Raw genomic sequence first — 16,149 nt, forward strand, 5'->3', positions numbered from 1 at the left:
GCCCAATCTAAACCTAACAACACACAACAAGACAACATATATAGCACACATCTAAAATGTATGACAATATAGTTAAAATGCTTATGAAATGCAATGTATGATGATTTAACATCATTTGAACACAAACCCATCCCAAAAATTTTGCAAAAACCCCAAAAAGTTTGAAAAAATCCCAAACATTTTTCAAAAACCCAAAATTTTAGGTCAAAAGATATGTAATGCATGATTAAAGGATGAGAAAGAATCATACCAGAGAGTGAAGTAGATCTAGAGACCAAAAATTGAGTGGGAAAATGAATTTAAGTGAAAGACAGAAGTTTGGGAAGTTGAGAGGTCAGATATTGTCGAGAGAGATCGTGGAGAAGTGAACAGAAATCACGAGGATCGTATAAATAGAAATAGCATAAATCTTGATAGATCGAGATGTGTCGAGAATTAAAAAGGCGCTTTTTAGCTGTCAAAGAGCTATCCAGTATCTATCGAGAGGTGTCCACAGTAAAGGAATCTCAATGGATCGAGGAAGCTGTTGAGAATTTATCGAGCAACCAGAAGGTATCTCGATGGATCAAGCAGCTATCGAGAATGCAATAAAATGCAATTGAAGGGTCTCAATAGATAGCCTAGCTATCGAGATTGCTTAAAAATAGTTTTCAAGAAGAGAAAAAACACAGATATGAATACAATCAAGCATGCTATACAACCAAAGATCCAAACAACATTTTAAGCTCTCAGAATAATCTCTTAACAAGAAAATGTTAAGCACATAGATCCAAAAAACACACACACACACATACACTAAACAAGTCTAACCAATTTTATATTTCAAAAACAAGTTAAGATAGTTTAGTGAGTATACATTTGCACAAGTATTCCTTGTGATTGCCAAATCAAATTGTACGTGCACATGTATTAAAAGTAGCAAAAATTTTTGCATGTTGTGTGTGAAAAACATCGCAAGATTGCCCAATGATGTTAAGTATTTGACATTTCACTTTTGCTATACCAAAGCATACAAATGTCATTTCATGATTGGTGGGAAACAATGATGAGATGGTTATTTATGCCTTTCTTTTAGGATTTTCTAGTCATTCCCATAAAAAAGAGTGATATAAGTATTAAGCACAAGAGATTACTTAACCTTACTCATTACAAACATGAGTCACAAAACTCACTTGCTTAGTTGTGCATAGAGATTCTAATCTAAGCTACAAATGATACAAAGTTTAGAAAACTTTATTTTAATGGCCATTCAAGGTACATAAGTACCAATGTACACAAACACACATTGTTTTTGTATTTTTTCTGATTTTTCAATTTTTATTTTTATTTTTATATGAAAAATAGAATAAAACAAAACTGAAAAGTAAACAAACAAAAACATGTTAAACAAAGCAATGCATAAAATTAGATTAACTTAAGACATGAAAGCAAAACACTCAAGTAATGCAAAAAAAAAAAAAGGAAGAAGAAGAAGAAGAGAAGGGGAGATAGAGAATAAGTGACAGAATCACTTGGAGCCCTTTTCTTTCCACGTCTTGGAAGAACCTTTCTGTTTAGCAAACCCTTGATCTAGCGGTGAGGGGGAGGAATTTAAACCGTTCAAGTTCGAAAGGAACATAAGGGTTTTTGAGAAGGTTTCCAAGAGGAGCAAAGGAGGATGGAAATTGATTCTGGTTTCCCAACACGATCATGTTGTTGCTCTGTTGAGTATGTCCATCTACGCCATAGTGATGACAAAAATGCTACTTTTTTTTGTTTGGGCTTTTGAGTATTTCCCTTCTTAGCTCTAGGGTTCCTAATATCTTTCTTATCAAGCTTAGAGGGAGCACCCAAGATAGATTTACCCTTGTCTATGTTCTCACTAGCTAATTCATTTTTAACATTATTGTTCTCGGTTTCAATATTATTAGTAAGAGGAACCAAAACAGTAGTACTAGCAAAAGCAATACTAGGAGAAGAGAAATCATACCCTAAATCGGTTTGATCAGACGCAGATTTCTGAAGACTAAACATCTCATCGAGCTTTGCACTTGAAGTCATTTCCAACTGGGCTCTGACTTGGAACAGTTCTGCCTCAAGCTTCTTAGTCTTTTCAGTCAAGAAATTATTCTCAAATCTCAGTGCTCCAATGGTTTGATTTGCTTCATCAAACTTTGTAGAGATTTCTTCTTGTTCAAGCTCCACTTCACTTAGCTTCTTGGTGGCCAACCTATACAGCTTCTCATACTTTTTTGAGATCTTGTATAACTTTGCATAGGTTGTGTGGATGTCATCTTGTTCATCCATATTTTCAAACTTAAACTCCACCAATTCCTCTTCTTCATCCATATCTTCAACAATCCTTTCAATAGGATTTACAATGGCAGTAAAAGCATTTAGGATTCCATCATCCTCATTATCAGAATCATCCTTAGGCTCATTGTTACTTAACATAGCAGCAAGTGCCTTGCTCTTCCCAATAGTCTTGAGATATGTAGGGCACTCTTATTTCATGTGACTGAAACCATGACACCCAAAGCATTTTGTTACTGAGGGAACAGTGTACTAACCGCCATCCTTAGTATCATTCTTCCCTTTGTCCTGACTCTTGAACTGCGAAGAATTGGATTGCTTTTAGTCCTTGTCAAATCCTTTCGCGTTGGCATTCTTCATGAACTTCTTAAACTGCCTCATGATATAGGATTTCATCTTAGAATCTTCATCGTCTGAAGACTCATCAGTGTCATTGCTCTTGGCCTTCAATGCCATGCTTTTGCTCTTGCTTGTTTTCCCAATCCTCATCAACCCCAACTCATAGGTTTGCAGATTGCCAACCAACTATGTTAAAGGAATTTTATCAATATCCTTTGATTACTCAATTGTGGTGATCTTGGCATGAAATCTCTTGGGTAGAGATCTGAGCACCTTTCTCATAATCTTGGGTTTGGAAATGGTTTCCCCAAGATTAAAGGCTAAGTTCACTATGTCCTTGAGCTTGGCATAGAACTCAGTGAATGACTCATCCTCCTCCATCTTAATCTCTTCAAAGCTCATAGTAAGCCTCTAAAACTTTGAATCTTTGATAGCCTTAGTTCCTTCATAGGTTGTCTAGAGAATAGTCCTTACTTCCTTAGTAGTTTCAGTAGAGAATATCTTCTTGAATTCCTCATTTGTGACTGCACTAAATAGAGCATTCAATGCTCTACTGTTGAAGTTTGCCGCCTTGATCTTAGCATTATACCAGTCGGCCAGCGCTTCTGTAGGCTTGGTCTAACCTATCTCCACAGCTTACCACACTTTTTCATCTAATGATGGCAAGAAAGCTCTCATGCGTACTTTCCAGTATGTATAGTTAGTGCCATCAAATAAAGGGGGTATAATAAGAGACTATCCTCTATCCATGACAAACAGGGGTCAATGGATCACATAGTAAAGATTAATACCTAAGCAGAGTGTGCCTACTCTAATACCACTTAATAGACCAAGAATGTATTGACTCCTTGTGATAAATTAATCAATTAATTAAGCCAAGTGAATTAATTAAGTTAATTAACATGAAAAGTGTGTGATAGCATAAAAAAATCACCAATAACTAAAGTGCAGCGGAAATTAAATTGACACGGTGATTTGTTTATGAATGGGAAAAACCTACACAGCAAAAAACCCATCGGGTGATTTTAAGGTCACCACTCCCGAGAATTCACTATTATCAAAATAAGCTATTACAAGTAAAGGAATCACAGTACCTTATACCAATCTATAGTTGAACCCTTATCCCAATATCCAATTGGACTTGTTCTGTAGTAACAATCTTTCCTTTTGAATGCACGGCTTCTAGTACGTGACTAACCAATAGATGCGCGAATCCCAGTACATGACTTGATCACCAACTTGAAAAAGATGTTGGCTGCAAAGTTCTTCAGTTCATCACATAATGAAGATCACGAAACTATTTGGTCACAAAACTCTAAGGTGTACAAACACAGCAGCTTCTTCAAAAGAAAGATGAACTAGGGCAAATTTTGTCTCCAGTCACAATTTGCATGAACACAACTTTGCTTCACTCTTGTGCAACATTTTATAGCCCTTAAAATAATTCTTATATATGTTTAGGGTTGTAAGAAAAGAAAGCCTAAACACGTACTCATGGATTGGTTGCAAAATAGAACTGAAAATCCGTTTTTCATATACCTCGATAGTGGGGTATCTATCGAGCAAGATGTCGAGCTTCTGGTTTTAGCAGCTTTTTAAACCTCGATAGATGCTAGCTGTCGAGCTTTAAAACGCAATACTTTCTCACTTGTTTCTTGGACAGACTTGCATGACTTTAACACTTGAACTTGAAAATTTGTTTCTTGAAGTATTAAACACATCCTAGATTACCCAATTACAAGTAAAGTGTATTTTGTCAAAAGATTAGCCAATACTAGTTTGACATATGTTCCTAACATAAAATCACATATGTCCTAACAAATATTATCACCATAAAAGTACCCATAACTCTAGTGGCGTTCTCCAGGGACAAGGTGCAATCCTTTGATTCTTGTCCTCAAATACATACTTTATTCCACTTGGAGACTAAAAGAGATGTTGGCTCACTCCAGCAAATGAGACTTCCATTGAAATTTTTTTTTATAAGTTTTATTGCATAAATTTTGCTAAAACTGTGTGACTAGGGTATAGCCTTAGTTTGTTATATGAAGGTAAGATCCCAAACCCTCGTGATAATTTAATGATTTGTAATATTTTGATTGACAAGTAACTCTAAACTCTAAATTAAAAAAAAAAAAAAGAAAAAAAAGAAACGCATTCAGTATGGAGGAAAATAAAATCCAACCGGCAAAGCCACAACAAATTGGAGGTCTCCAGATTAACAAACCAGGATTGCAGATTCTTCTACTGATAACAGGACATAACAGACACAAGTAGCGAAGAGGAGGCATGACATATCTAGCAAAAGACACAGGGGAATGGATTGTTCAAAGGTTGTCAATCCATAAAAGGTCCAATCTGGTGCAAGCAACAATTTTGGCAGCAATGGAGGCAGTACGACAGGCTTCACTAACATGATCATTCTAACCACGGATAAGCAACTCACTAAAATTTGGTAAGAAAGTACACTATAGGATGGAAAGACTTTGTAATAGTTGAACAGCAGCAATGGAATTTTGAAGGACTATCATTTTTTTTTTTTTTGGGTTAGCGGCTTCATATTAGGCGCTGTTAGAGATTGGGCTAAGCATACCTCTATGTTTTGTGTCAGCCTTATGGAACCTTAATGTGATTCTGTTTCCTTTGAGGTACCAAAAATATTCTTAAATTCTTTATTTGTCTTTTAAAAATTTTTGAATTCAGAATAAACACCATGTAATATAGCGAACGAGTATTCTGCAGTAATCGCCAGCCCTACTTGCATGAAAAACAAACCTTCCTTGGCATTGAGGTCTGCATAATGAACCCCAGTTATTCCAATGATTCCTTCACTCGTGATTTTCTTACCCCTACTAAAAGTTTCTCATCATCTTATTAACACATTACATAATACAGTGGACAATTTAAAGTAGCTCCTACTATATAGGTTGTGATCAATTGTATGATTGCTTTAATAATCACATCTCTACCCGCTTTTGATAGCAACTTTCCTTCAATTCATGTCTCCTCCAAAAATGGTCTTTAATAGTCCAAAAAGTATCTTGCTAGATCCTTTCCAAAAGATCTTTTGTCATGTCATATCAAATTCCATATTCATAGTGAAGAAAATATCAGTTTACTCCTTATTAACCTATTGGCCCATAGATTATTCATAAATCTAGAGCACCTTGCAAAGATTGTTACAATTCTCCACATTAATCTAGCCAAATAAAAGGCTATCACCTGCAAATAAATAAATTAATTAAATAGGGTTAACTTTACTTGGAGTTACTCCGTGTTAGCTCATTCTCGTTCTCACCTTGTCTCAAGAGGATTGTGAGCCCTCCGCACATAGTAAAAACATATATGGACACAATGGGCCATCCTATCAAATTCCCCTTTAGGAAAGAAACAGATTTTGGGCTTCCAATTCAATACTACAGAATAAGACACAAAATGATACTCGTCATAATCAATCTGATCCAATATAAATTATAATCAATAACTCACACAAGAATCAATAATTCTTCTCATTGTTTATATCAAGAAGAAAGATGATCTCAATCAAGTATAGGCTTACACCCCTTATTAATTCAATAAAAAATTTAACACAAGACTACAGATTTGTAGTCACAATCGGGTTAGCCTTATCAAATAGGCATGTATATAAATACTAAATTGATACAAAATTAGCGTATTTTAGTATTTATCTGGCTTCCATCTCTGAAATCGTGACATTATATATGGAACATTTTCTTGGCTTAATTTTAGAAACATCTGACGATTCTTCCTGAACTGTGTTGATAAAAAATGCAGGTTGTTTTGGAGGAAATAGTTGGTGAGTTTCATTTGAAAGCATAGTAACAACATCTAGCATGGCAGGTCTATCAGATGCCTGGTCTTGCACGCATAAAAGACCAACATGAATGTATCTCAATACTTCTGAATGAGGGCATGATTCATCTAATATTGTTGGGTCTATCAGCTCTAAACCCCTACCTTCATTCCATAATTGCCATGCCTGATACAAGTCCAGTGGTACACAAAATGTTAACTATTAAGTTCGAAATCCTGTGTATAAATAAAGAAGATTTAAGTGAGAAACTTACATATCCTATAAGGTTAAGTGGAGACTCAAAGTGATAGAGACTATTATTTTTCTTGCTGCTCACGATTTCTAATAGTAGGACTCCATAGCTGAATACATCAGTTTTTATTGAAACAACACCATTCATGGCATACTCTGGAGACATATAACCACTGCAGTAATAATTGATCAATAGACTTTAATTTATGAACAACACATATTCAAACACATACACTCACAAATAGAATTATATTATGCTTACTTAAAATGCAATGAATACTTACTATGTTCCGACAATTCTATTTGTGTTTTCTTCTGATCCTTTCAACCCAAATATTCTAGCCATGCCAAAGTCCGAAATTTTTGGATTCATCTCCTCGTCAAGCAAAATGTTGCTTGCTTTTAAGTCTCTATGAATTACTCTTAGTCTTGAATATTTGTGAAGATAAACAAGTCCTTGAGCAATGCCTTCAATGATGTTGAAGCGTTTTTTCCAATTTAATAAAGAATTTCTAATAGAATCTGACTCAAAAGAGAAAATAATCTCAAGCAAATGATAAGTATTGATTGATTTCATTCAAAAGAAAAAAAAATTGTCACATAAGAAAATTTTCCTTGTAATGAACATAAGTCCTACCAAATAGGAAGAAGTCTAAACTTTTGTTAGGCATATACTCATAGATTAATATTTTTTCTTCTTGTTGAATGCAAAACCCTAAAAGTCTCACAAGATTAGTGTGTTGAAGTTTGGAAATGAGAATAGCTTCATTCTTGAACTCTACCAATCCTTGTCCAGAACTTCTTGAGAGTCTCTTTATTGCTATTTCTTGCCCATTCGATATTTTACCTTGAAAGTATATTATGTTAGTCAATTTTTACTCACTTTATCTTAAATCAGTTTCAACTTTCATTATTTAAATTTCTATCAAGATTCTACCTAGCCCTTGGGCAGAGCTCAAGTGATGATTTGACTAATTGGATTAGCAAGCTACGCTAGGTCTTAAGTTCAAATTTTGAACCACAAATATAATAAATAAATAAATAGAGAATTGGACTAAGGTGGTAGTAGTTAAGTGGTTAAAGTCACCATTTTTGAGCTTTATGTAGGTAATTTGTTTATACTATTAGATTAGGTGTTCATGATTTTAAACCCTATTTCCACTATCCGCCATACCATTTATGTAAAAAACTTAAAAATTCCATGTATTAGTGAATTTAATCATTTAACTATTATTCTAACACTATTAAAATTATATCACATGCACAAAGTGTAATTCTCCAGGAAGGTTTTAATTATGTCTACACTTACACCTCAAAAGAAATAGTCAAGTTATAATTGGGGATTCTCATAATCTCTTACAAACTTAAGATCATTTTTTTAAACATCTGATTAGCAACTCAGCACTTACCCACATGACACACATGCAAACGATCCAATCCAATTAAATTTGCACAATTTGGGGTATCACAATATCTCCACTAAAATTAATTTTTGGCAACCCTGTGAAGGCTCATTTTGTATTGTATCGCCCTTAAGCACATTGTGTTATCAAGTTTTCTTTGATATCAATTGTATGACTCAACGAAAGAGTTAGCCATATTTATTGTGCATTTGGCAACACTAATTTTTACTAACTTATTTTATTATTTAGTTTATTTTTACTCTATTTATGGGCTCTATTGCACTTTTTGGTACTATTCATGAGTTTCACTGTACTATTTCACTTAATTTTTATCTTTATCTACAATACTTTTAGGAAAAAAATTTTATTTCAGCAAAATAAGTGGATTCCAAACAGACGTCTATGCTAATACTCCAAAAGGATTAATCAAGTTGCAGTAGAGGCTCTTATAAAACCAAAATCCTTTTTGTAAATACCTTATATGCAACTCATCACACACCCACAAAACACACAATCAAATAATTCAATCAAATCAAATGAACACAATTTAAGGTATCAGAGAGAGAGAGAACCTTATAAACTGGTCCAAAACCACCCTCTCCTAATTTATTTTTAGCTGAAAAATTACTTGTAGCAAGAGAAATGCTTTCAAAGCTAAAGATTCGCAAGTCAGGGCTTGCTTGCCTCTCATTATTTTGTTTCTTCACTTTGTCATGGATAGTGGAAGGTATTGCACTACCTCCAAGTTCTTGTAAGAGCATCTTTTGTTTCTTCTTTCTCTCCCCTAAAATTTGAAAGTTTTTTACTACTTTATAATCAATAGTATATCTAGAAAATCTATAGTACTAATATCAATTACCTTCTGCTTTGTGTTTTTTCACTTTTTCATAGCATAATAAGCACGACAAGGTGATAATAATTCCTCCTACTGCCACTGTGAGCCATATCCACCACCTATTTGCTCGTGGCTTGTTTGTCCTCGTGTGTGCATAGACAAGCCCCTCAGAAGTAATTTGAGATTGCTCTATTTTATCTTGAGTTGTTCCAAAATAGAATCCCATTATTAATATTATGTATATGCAATGAACGACATAGTCAAAAATCATATATAATCTAAAATAATAAGCTGTTCACTTTAATGTATTTATAATTAGTCACGTTGCGAAATTATGTTGTATAACCTGCAACACTTATATAGAACTATGTAATGAAAGAATGACATGTACAACTAAGAAAATCTAACCACTTGGCGGAGAGGAATATAATCACTTTGCACAACTATACTTCTGGGATGCAACTTTTATAAAAAAATTTAGTTAATAAGTAGGCTAAAATGAAAATTGCACCATCTATGTTTGAGTGAAATTCTCAAAACAATAACTTGACTTTTGTTCAATTGAGTCCCTTAAGTTTCAAATTTTTTTAATTTAAGCCTTTCATCTAATTCTACTTAAAAATTGCAGTTAAAAATGCAATTAACTAACGAAAAAAATATTTTTTGAAAAAACACTATCACATAAAAAAATATTTTTATTAAATTTATAGATTTTTTCATGTGAGAAAAATATTTTTTTTAGTGACAAATTTTTAATGAAACTAAGCATGAAGCATGAAATGAATTTTTGTCAAACTTAAATGATGTAATTTGTATTTTAAGTTAATAAGTATTAATAAATATAAAGTCAACCGATAATTTAGGGGGAAAAAAACAAACTTAGTTTATTTAAAATTTACTTAGAAAAAAACATTTTTCACTCTCTCCGTGTGTGTGTTAAAAATACTTAGTATTCTAAAAAAAAAAATACTTAGAAATATAAAGCCAACCGATAATTTAGGGGGAAAAAAACAAACTTAGTTTATTTAAAATTTACTTAGAAAAAAACATTTTTCCCTCTCTCCGTGTGTGTGTTAAAAATACTTAGTATTCTAAAAAAAAAAAAAATACTTAGAAAAGGTCAATAAAAAAAAAATGAGAATTTGTTTGATATTGGGTGCTTTATTCAAAATGATGGTGATTTTTAATTAGTTTTAACTAACATAGTTTAACACTATTGGTAACTCTACACCCCACACCCACCCACCCACACACACACACACACACACACATATATATATATATATATATATATATTAACAAAAAAAAAAAATCGGATGTTTCCATTTTATAGTTTAAATAAAATAGTTGAGCAAGCTCGACAAAAAATGTTTATATATAATAAAATAATAAATGTTTAATTAATAAGCATTAGTAACTAGAAATTCAAATTAGAGATTATTTTTTAAAGAAAAAAAGACCTTACCCAATCTATTCAGAATTTTTTACATCATAACAAATCTATTTATTTAGTGCCGGCATGCTTTATTCTAAACCAACAATAAGTTCTAATTAGTTGGAAGCATATAACATAGTTTGGCACTATTTATTTAGTGCCGGGATGCTTCATTCTAAACCAACAATTAGTTCTAATTAGTTGGAAGTATATAACATAGTTCGGTACTATTTCAACTCTAAAACTAAATTAAAAATATAAGCATGAAGTAATTAGACTTACCTTCTGAATCAAGGAAGTATATTGTCCGTGGAATACTAACATCCGACAGAGGAATCGTTGTGCTCCAAATCTCACAGCCAGTTTGGGCATCCGCATTCGTAGATGCATAGGCAACACAAGTGATGATGCCGAAAAATCGTCAGCGAGCTACACGGCACTCACGTGCTCGAAACAATGCCTGCACAACACAAAAAGAGAAGACCTCGCAGAGAGCACCGGTGTGGTGCCAGCCAAATACCCTCCGAAGGTCAAGTTAGAACTTCTCACAACTCTAAAGTGTTAGAGAGGGTAAATTATGCGTACCTTGGTTGGTGAGGGTATTGGGGTTTTTATAGTGGTAGAGGGTTGACCTCTCCTTATTGGGTTAGAGGTCCTTTCCTTATAGGAGTCTCTTTAGACGTATTTTTCGAGATCATTTCCTTGTAGGAGTCTTTTTATTTAACACCAAGCGTGGGGCGCAAGATATTTCTTTATATATGCAAACGTGGAGACCAAGCAAGGCCACGTCAGGGTCATCAGCTTTGCCTACTCCCTCGTCAGGGTCGTCACTTCGCCTACTCCCTCATCGGGGTCGTCAGCCTCGTTAGGGTCGTCAGCTTCGCCTACTCCCTCATCGGGGTCGTCAGCCTCGTTAGGGTCGTCAGCTTCGTCTACTCCCTTGTTAGGGTCGTCAGCCTCGTCAGAGTCGTCTGCTTCGCCTACCCCCTTGTCAGGGTCGTCAGCCTCGTTAAGGTTGTCAGCTTCGCCTACTCCCTCATCGGGGTCGTCAGCCTCGTTAGGGTCGTCAGCTTCGTCTACTCCCTTGTTAAGGTTGTCAGGATCGTCAGCTTCGCCAACCCCCTCGTCGAGGTCGTCAGCTTCGCCTACTCCCTCGTCGAGGTTGTCGGCCTCGTCAGGGTCGTCAGCTTCGCCTACCCCCTCGTCGGGGTCGTCAGTTTCGCCAACTCCCTCGTCGAGGTCGTCAGCCTTGTTAGGGTCGTCAGCTTCGCATACTCCCTTCAGCTTAGTAGTGTCAGCTTTCCATTTATGACAAGTTAACCCCGTCTTCCTAAAGCTGTAGACGTCCTAAAACTGTTCGACTGCCATTTATGACAAGTGAGGCCGACGGGTCTATTTTGAACGTCGCTTCATGATACTATATTCATGAATATTCACATTACAATTTTACCCTTATCAGCTGCCCCCTACTCCATGATCTCGTCAACTTAAACTGACAGGTTTATGGAGTTTAAGTCCTTTTCATTTGGATAATTCCAACTCGTCTCTTTAGTAGACTTGTTCATCTCGTTATCTTTTATGTTAAAACCATCGTCTCGTAATATTAGTCATATCCTTTAGTGGACGAACTCGTCAACTTTATGGGCTCGTCCGCTTTGGGGACTTGGCGCAATCGTCCATTTTGTGGGTATTACTAAGTGACTCGTCCAATCTGTAGGCTTAATGATAAATTCATCCACTTGTGGACTTAATAATTTTTCATTCTCTTAGGATTGAGTCGTCCATTTTGGACTTAGCAATGTCGTCTGCTTTGTGGATTTAGTAGGGTTGTCTAGCTTGTGGACTTAATAAGGTCGTCCAGCTTGTGGACTTAATAAGACATGGTTGTCCACTTTGTGTCCATTTTATGGACTTCATAATTTTTTCATCCTCCTAGGATGAAATCGTCCATCTTGTGGACTTAATAAGCTTGTCCATTTTATGGACTTGATAACATTTCATCCTCTTGAGATGAGGTTGTCCACTTAATGGACTGCATATTAGGGTCGTCTATTTTGTAGACTTAGATTCCTCCACTTTGTGGACTTGTTGAGGTGACTAAGTGTTGGTACCTCGTCACCTTGTGAGTTGTCCACTTGGGGTCGTGGACTAATTGAGGTGACTAAATTTTGGAGCCTCGTTACCTTTTTGGTCGTCTACTTGTAGGCGACTTAGTATGGTGATCATCCACCCATAGTCAACTTCGGTCACGCGTCTACCCGTAGGTGACTTAGCGTAGTGACCGTCCACCCGTAGGTGACTTTGGCCATGCGTCTACCCGTAGGTAACTTAGCGTAGTGACCGTCCACCCGTAGGCGTTGGCCATGCGTCTACCCGTAGGTAACTTAGCGTAGTGACCGTCCACCCGTAGGCGACTTTGGCCATGCGTATACCCGTAGGTAACTTAGCGTAGTGACCGTCCACCCGTAGGCGACTTTGGTCATGCGTGAATAAACTCCTCTTATTAAAATAAACCATGCATTCATAGAAAAAGTAGTTCTTAAAAAGAAAACGAAGACCTGCCCTTTAGGCTTTAAAAGAGTTATTGTAGCAAAAACTAAAGTAAATAGAAAAACTGAGGAGTATAGCTAAAATTCACTAAGGTAAACTAGAAATAAAGGGGTGCTGCTCTTCATGCCATCCTTTTACTGGTAGTACTTCCGTAGGTGCTTGGTGTTCCACGAGCGGTGTAGCTTCTGTCCGTTCAGCGTCTCCAACTCTTGCCATCTTCTGCCCTCTGTCCTGTCGCGTATCCTCTTGCCTTTCTCTCTTCTCTCGAGTCAAAAGCGCGTCCTCAGCATTCATGTACTTGGTTGCCCTATAAAGCACGTCCGACATAGTCTTCGGGTCATTCTTATATAGTGAAAATAGGAACTTACCCTTCCGCAGCCCATTTGTGAAAGCGGCTACAAGTATCTTGTCGTTAGCTTCACCAATTGAAAGCGCCTCTTTGTTAAAGCGTGCTATGTAAGACCTTAGCGTCTCATCTTCCCGTTGCTTGATGCTTATCAAGCATGCTGTAGACTTCTTATACCTGTGTCCTCCGATGAAGTGCGAAGCAAACTGGGCGCTTAGCTCCTTGAAAGTACTGATGGAGTTAGGCGTCAACCTGCTAAACCATATCCTTGCGGGACCCTTCAGCGTGGTGGGGAAAGCTCTGCATATGATCTTGTCGGGTACCCCCTGAAGGTGCATCACGGTCTTGAAGGACTCCAAATGATCTAGAGGGTCTTTGTTTCCGTCGTAGTTTTCCACTTGCGGCATACGGAACTTTGGTGGAAGGGGGAAGGAGTTGACGGATGCGGTGAACGGCGAGTCGGTTCGGTGGACCGGATCATCAAGGTCGCTGGACACCCGTCCTTTGAGGGTGTTCATCATGACGTCCATCTATTCCTTCATCGCCTGCATCTCCGCGACAATGTGGGGTTGAGCCATATCAGTGATGGATGGACAGCTCATTTCTTGTCGCTTGGGTCTGCTTGGGGCATTACTACCTTCCGGCCCCTCTTAGTCTCTTCGCTCGGCACTGGTACCTTCTTGATTTTCCCCTTGGGTACCCGTAGCGGCGTTCTTTTGCCGTAGCTGTTCTTCAAGGTCCTGATTCTGTTTGGTGAGACGTTCCACTGTTGTCATGAGGGTTTGGACCTGCCTCTCTAGGGTAGTGGGTCGCAACTCGTCTCCCTGAACATTGTTGGTAGTTGCCATCGAGTGAGTAAGTATCATGCAACTCTTTGTCCGAGAAGCGATAGGCTAAAGTATGCTTCGTTCCCACAGACGGCGCCAACTGATGATGCCGAAAAATCGTCAGTGAGCTACACGGCACTCCCGTGCTCGAAACAATGCCTGCACAACACAAAAAGAGAAGACCTCGCAGAGAGCATCGGGGTCGTCAGCCTCGTTAGGGTCGTCAATTTCGTCTACTCCCTTGTTAGGGTCGTTAGTCTCGTCAGGGTCGTCAGCTTCACCTACCCCCTTGTCAGGGTCGTCAGCCTCGTTAAGGTCGTCAGCTTCGCCTACTCCCTCATCGGGGTCGTCAGCCTCGTTAGGGTCGTCAGGTTCGTCTATTCCCTTGTTAAATTTGTCAGGGTCGTCAACTTCGCCTACCCCCTCGTCAGGGTCGTCAACTTCGCCTACTCCCTCGTCGAGGTTGTCAGCCTCGTCAGGGTCGTCAGCTTCACCTACCCCCTCGTCGGGGTCGTCAGCTTCGCCAACTCCCTCGTGGAGGTCGTCAGCCTCGTTAGGGTCGTCAGCTTTGCCTACTCCCTTCAGCTTAGTAGTGTCAGCTTTCCATTTATGACAAGTTAACCCCGTCTTCCTAAAGCTGTAGATGTCCTAAAACTGTTCGACTGCCATTTATGACAAGTGAGGCCGACGGGTCTATTTTGAACGTCGCTTCATGATACTATATTCATGAATATTCACATTCACAATTTTACCCTTATCAACAAGAACAATTGTTCAAACACTTGGCCTCACAATCCATAAGGGTCAGGTTGTCACCTTCGTCAAACATCAATCCCTCTATGTTGTCCCAAGTATCGTAATTTGGAGAAAATGTATCATTAGGACTCCTGCACCCAGGAAGCTCTTTCGCCACACATCCTTCACTGAAATAAGAGAAAGCAGAAGTACAATTAACTAGGGTACTACCGCTATCAACAGAAAGTGCTCCCAAGTAATCTATCGTCAACTGTGGGGAATTTGTTTGCACAGTAGAGTAGCTGAAGTATGTTTCATTCTCATTCGATATGTAGCTAAAATTACAGTAGGAATTTGTTAGGCGCTGTGATGGAGATGAGTTAAAATACGCGTTGTTCCAAGACCCACTAGTCCAATAGGTGTTCCCACGCCACGAGATGGCCAATTGATTTGTATGATTAGGGTCTAGGCCAAAGGTAAAGGCGCCTGTGTCCGGTACCGCCACACCTCTCCATGAAGTTAGAGATCGTGTATGACCTGTTTTCCAGTTAACTCCAAGTTTCATTACTGGCACAAGTGTGTGTGTAGGATAATCAAAGCTTTGCCACAACTCCCGTTTCACAAATCCCTCTGAATTCAGTTCGCGCAGTACAAAATTACCAGTATCAAGTAGAACAGCACTTGTATTACTTCCTTCTTGTCCGGAATATATTATGATAGAAAGACTCACATTGTATGAAATTTTCAAGTTTCCGTGGTCATCAATGGTAAGACTTGCAGATTTGTTAAAGATTGGAGTGTCCCGATTGGCAATCCACACTAAATTCTCCAGGCGTGCACGGTTGTCGTTGTACCATATTCCTAAGTAGTAATTGTTATTTGTAAGGCTAAAAGAATCCTAGTATAAAGATTCCTTGATCTGAAACTAATTCATCCCCATTCTTCATCACCTGTCCTTGCAATAATCTGTCTAGCTGGGAAGATGGCCCCAGGAAGAGTAGCAAACACAATAAACCAAGCACAAGTTTTCGAAGAATATCCATAACAGACTGATTTTTTTTTTTTTTTTTTTTTGGTTAGCAGAGGTGGTAAGAAGCGAAAAACTCAGCTGGATGATGTAATGCAAGATCAAGATCCACCAACATTTTTCAAAATGGAAGGAGAATTTTGAAGAAAAGAGCTCAAGAAATGAAGGTGTTAGAAGACAGAAATGAAAAAGGCGTTAGAGGAAGGGATGAGGAAAGTCCTTAGGGCGAAAGAAGCAGGTCTTATCACGGCCCCCTGGTTCACCCCTTATCGTGGAGTGGGCCATCCATAGATT

The 16,149-nt window shown here is 37.7% G+C and overlaps 1 protein-coding gene across 1 annotated transcript; it reads right to left on the minus strand.

The window, feature by feature from the left end:
* Positions 1–6,316: 6,316 nt before the first annotated feature.
* Positions 6,317–8,861, minus strand: LOC115990188 (receptor-like serine/threonine-protein kinase SD1-6). The gene is made up of 4 exons (XM_031114037.1): positions 8,729–8,861; positions 6,982–7,219; positions 6,720–6,870; positions 6,317–6,631 (listed from the first exon to the last, which is right to left on the minus strand). The coding sequence occupies exons 1-4, from the start codon at positions 8,859–8,861 to the stop codon at positions 6,317–6,319; spliced, it is 837 nt and encodes a 278-aa protein (XP_030969897.1).
* Positions 8,862–16,149: the final 7,288 nt, after the last annotated feature.

This window comes from Quercus lobata, chromosome 5 (genome assembly GCF_001633185.2).
Source record: "Quercus lobata isolate SW786 chromosome 5, ValleyOak3.0 Primary Assembly, whole genome shotgun sequence".
In the NCBI taxonomy this organism is placed as follows: domain Eukaryota; kingdom Viridiplantae; phylum Streptophyta; class Magnoliopsida; order Fagales; family Fagaceae; genus Quercus; species Quercus lobata.

Bases quoted from the DNA above. Each gene is read 5' to 3' on its own strand.
- LOC115990188 (XM_031114037.1), bottom strand. From the start codon at position 8,861: ATGCTCTTACAAGAACTTGGAGGTAGTGCAATACCTTCCACTATCCAT. The intron at 7,220-8,728 runs GTAATTTTTCAG...CTTTTGAGTCAG, and splicing joins AAGCATTTCTCTTGCTACAA to ATTCTATTAGAAATTCTTTA. The intron at 6,632-6,719 runs GTAAGTTTCTCA...GACTTGTATCAG, and splicing joins CACTTAACCTTATAGGATAT to GCATGGCAATTATGGAATGA.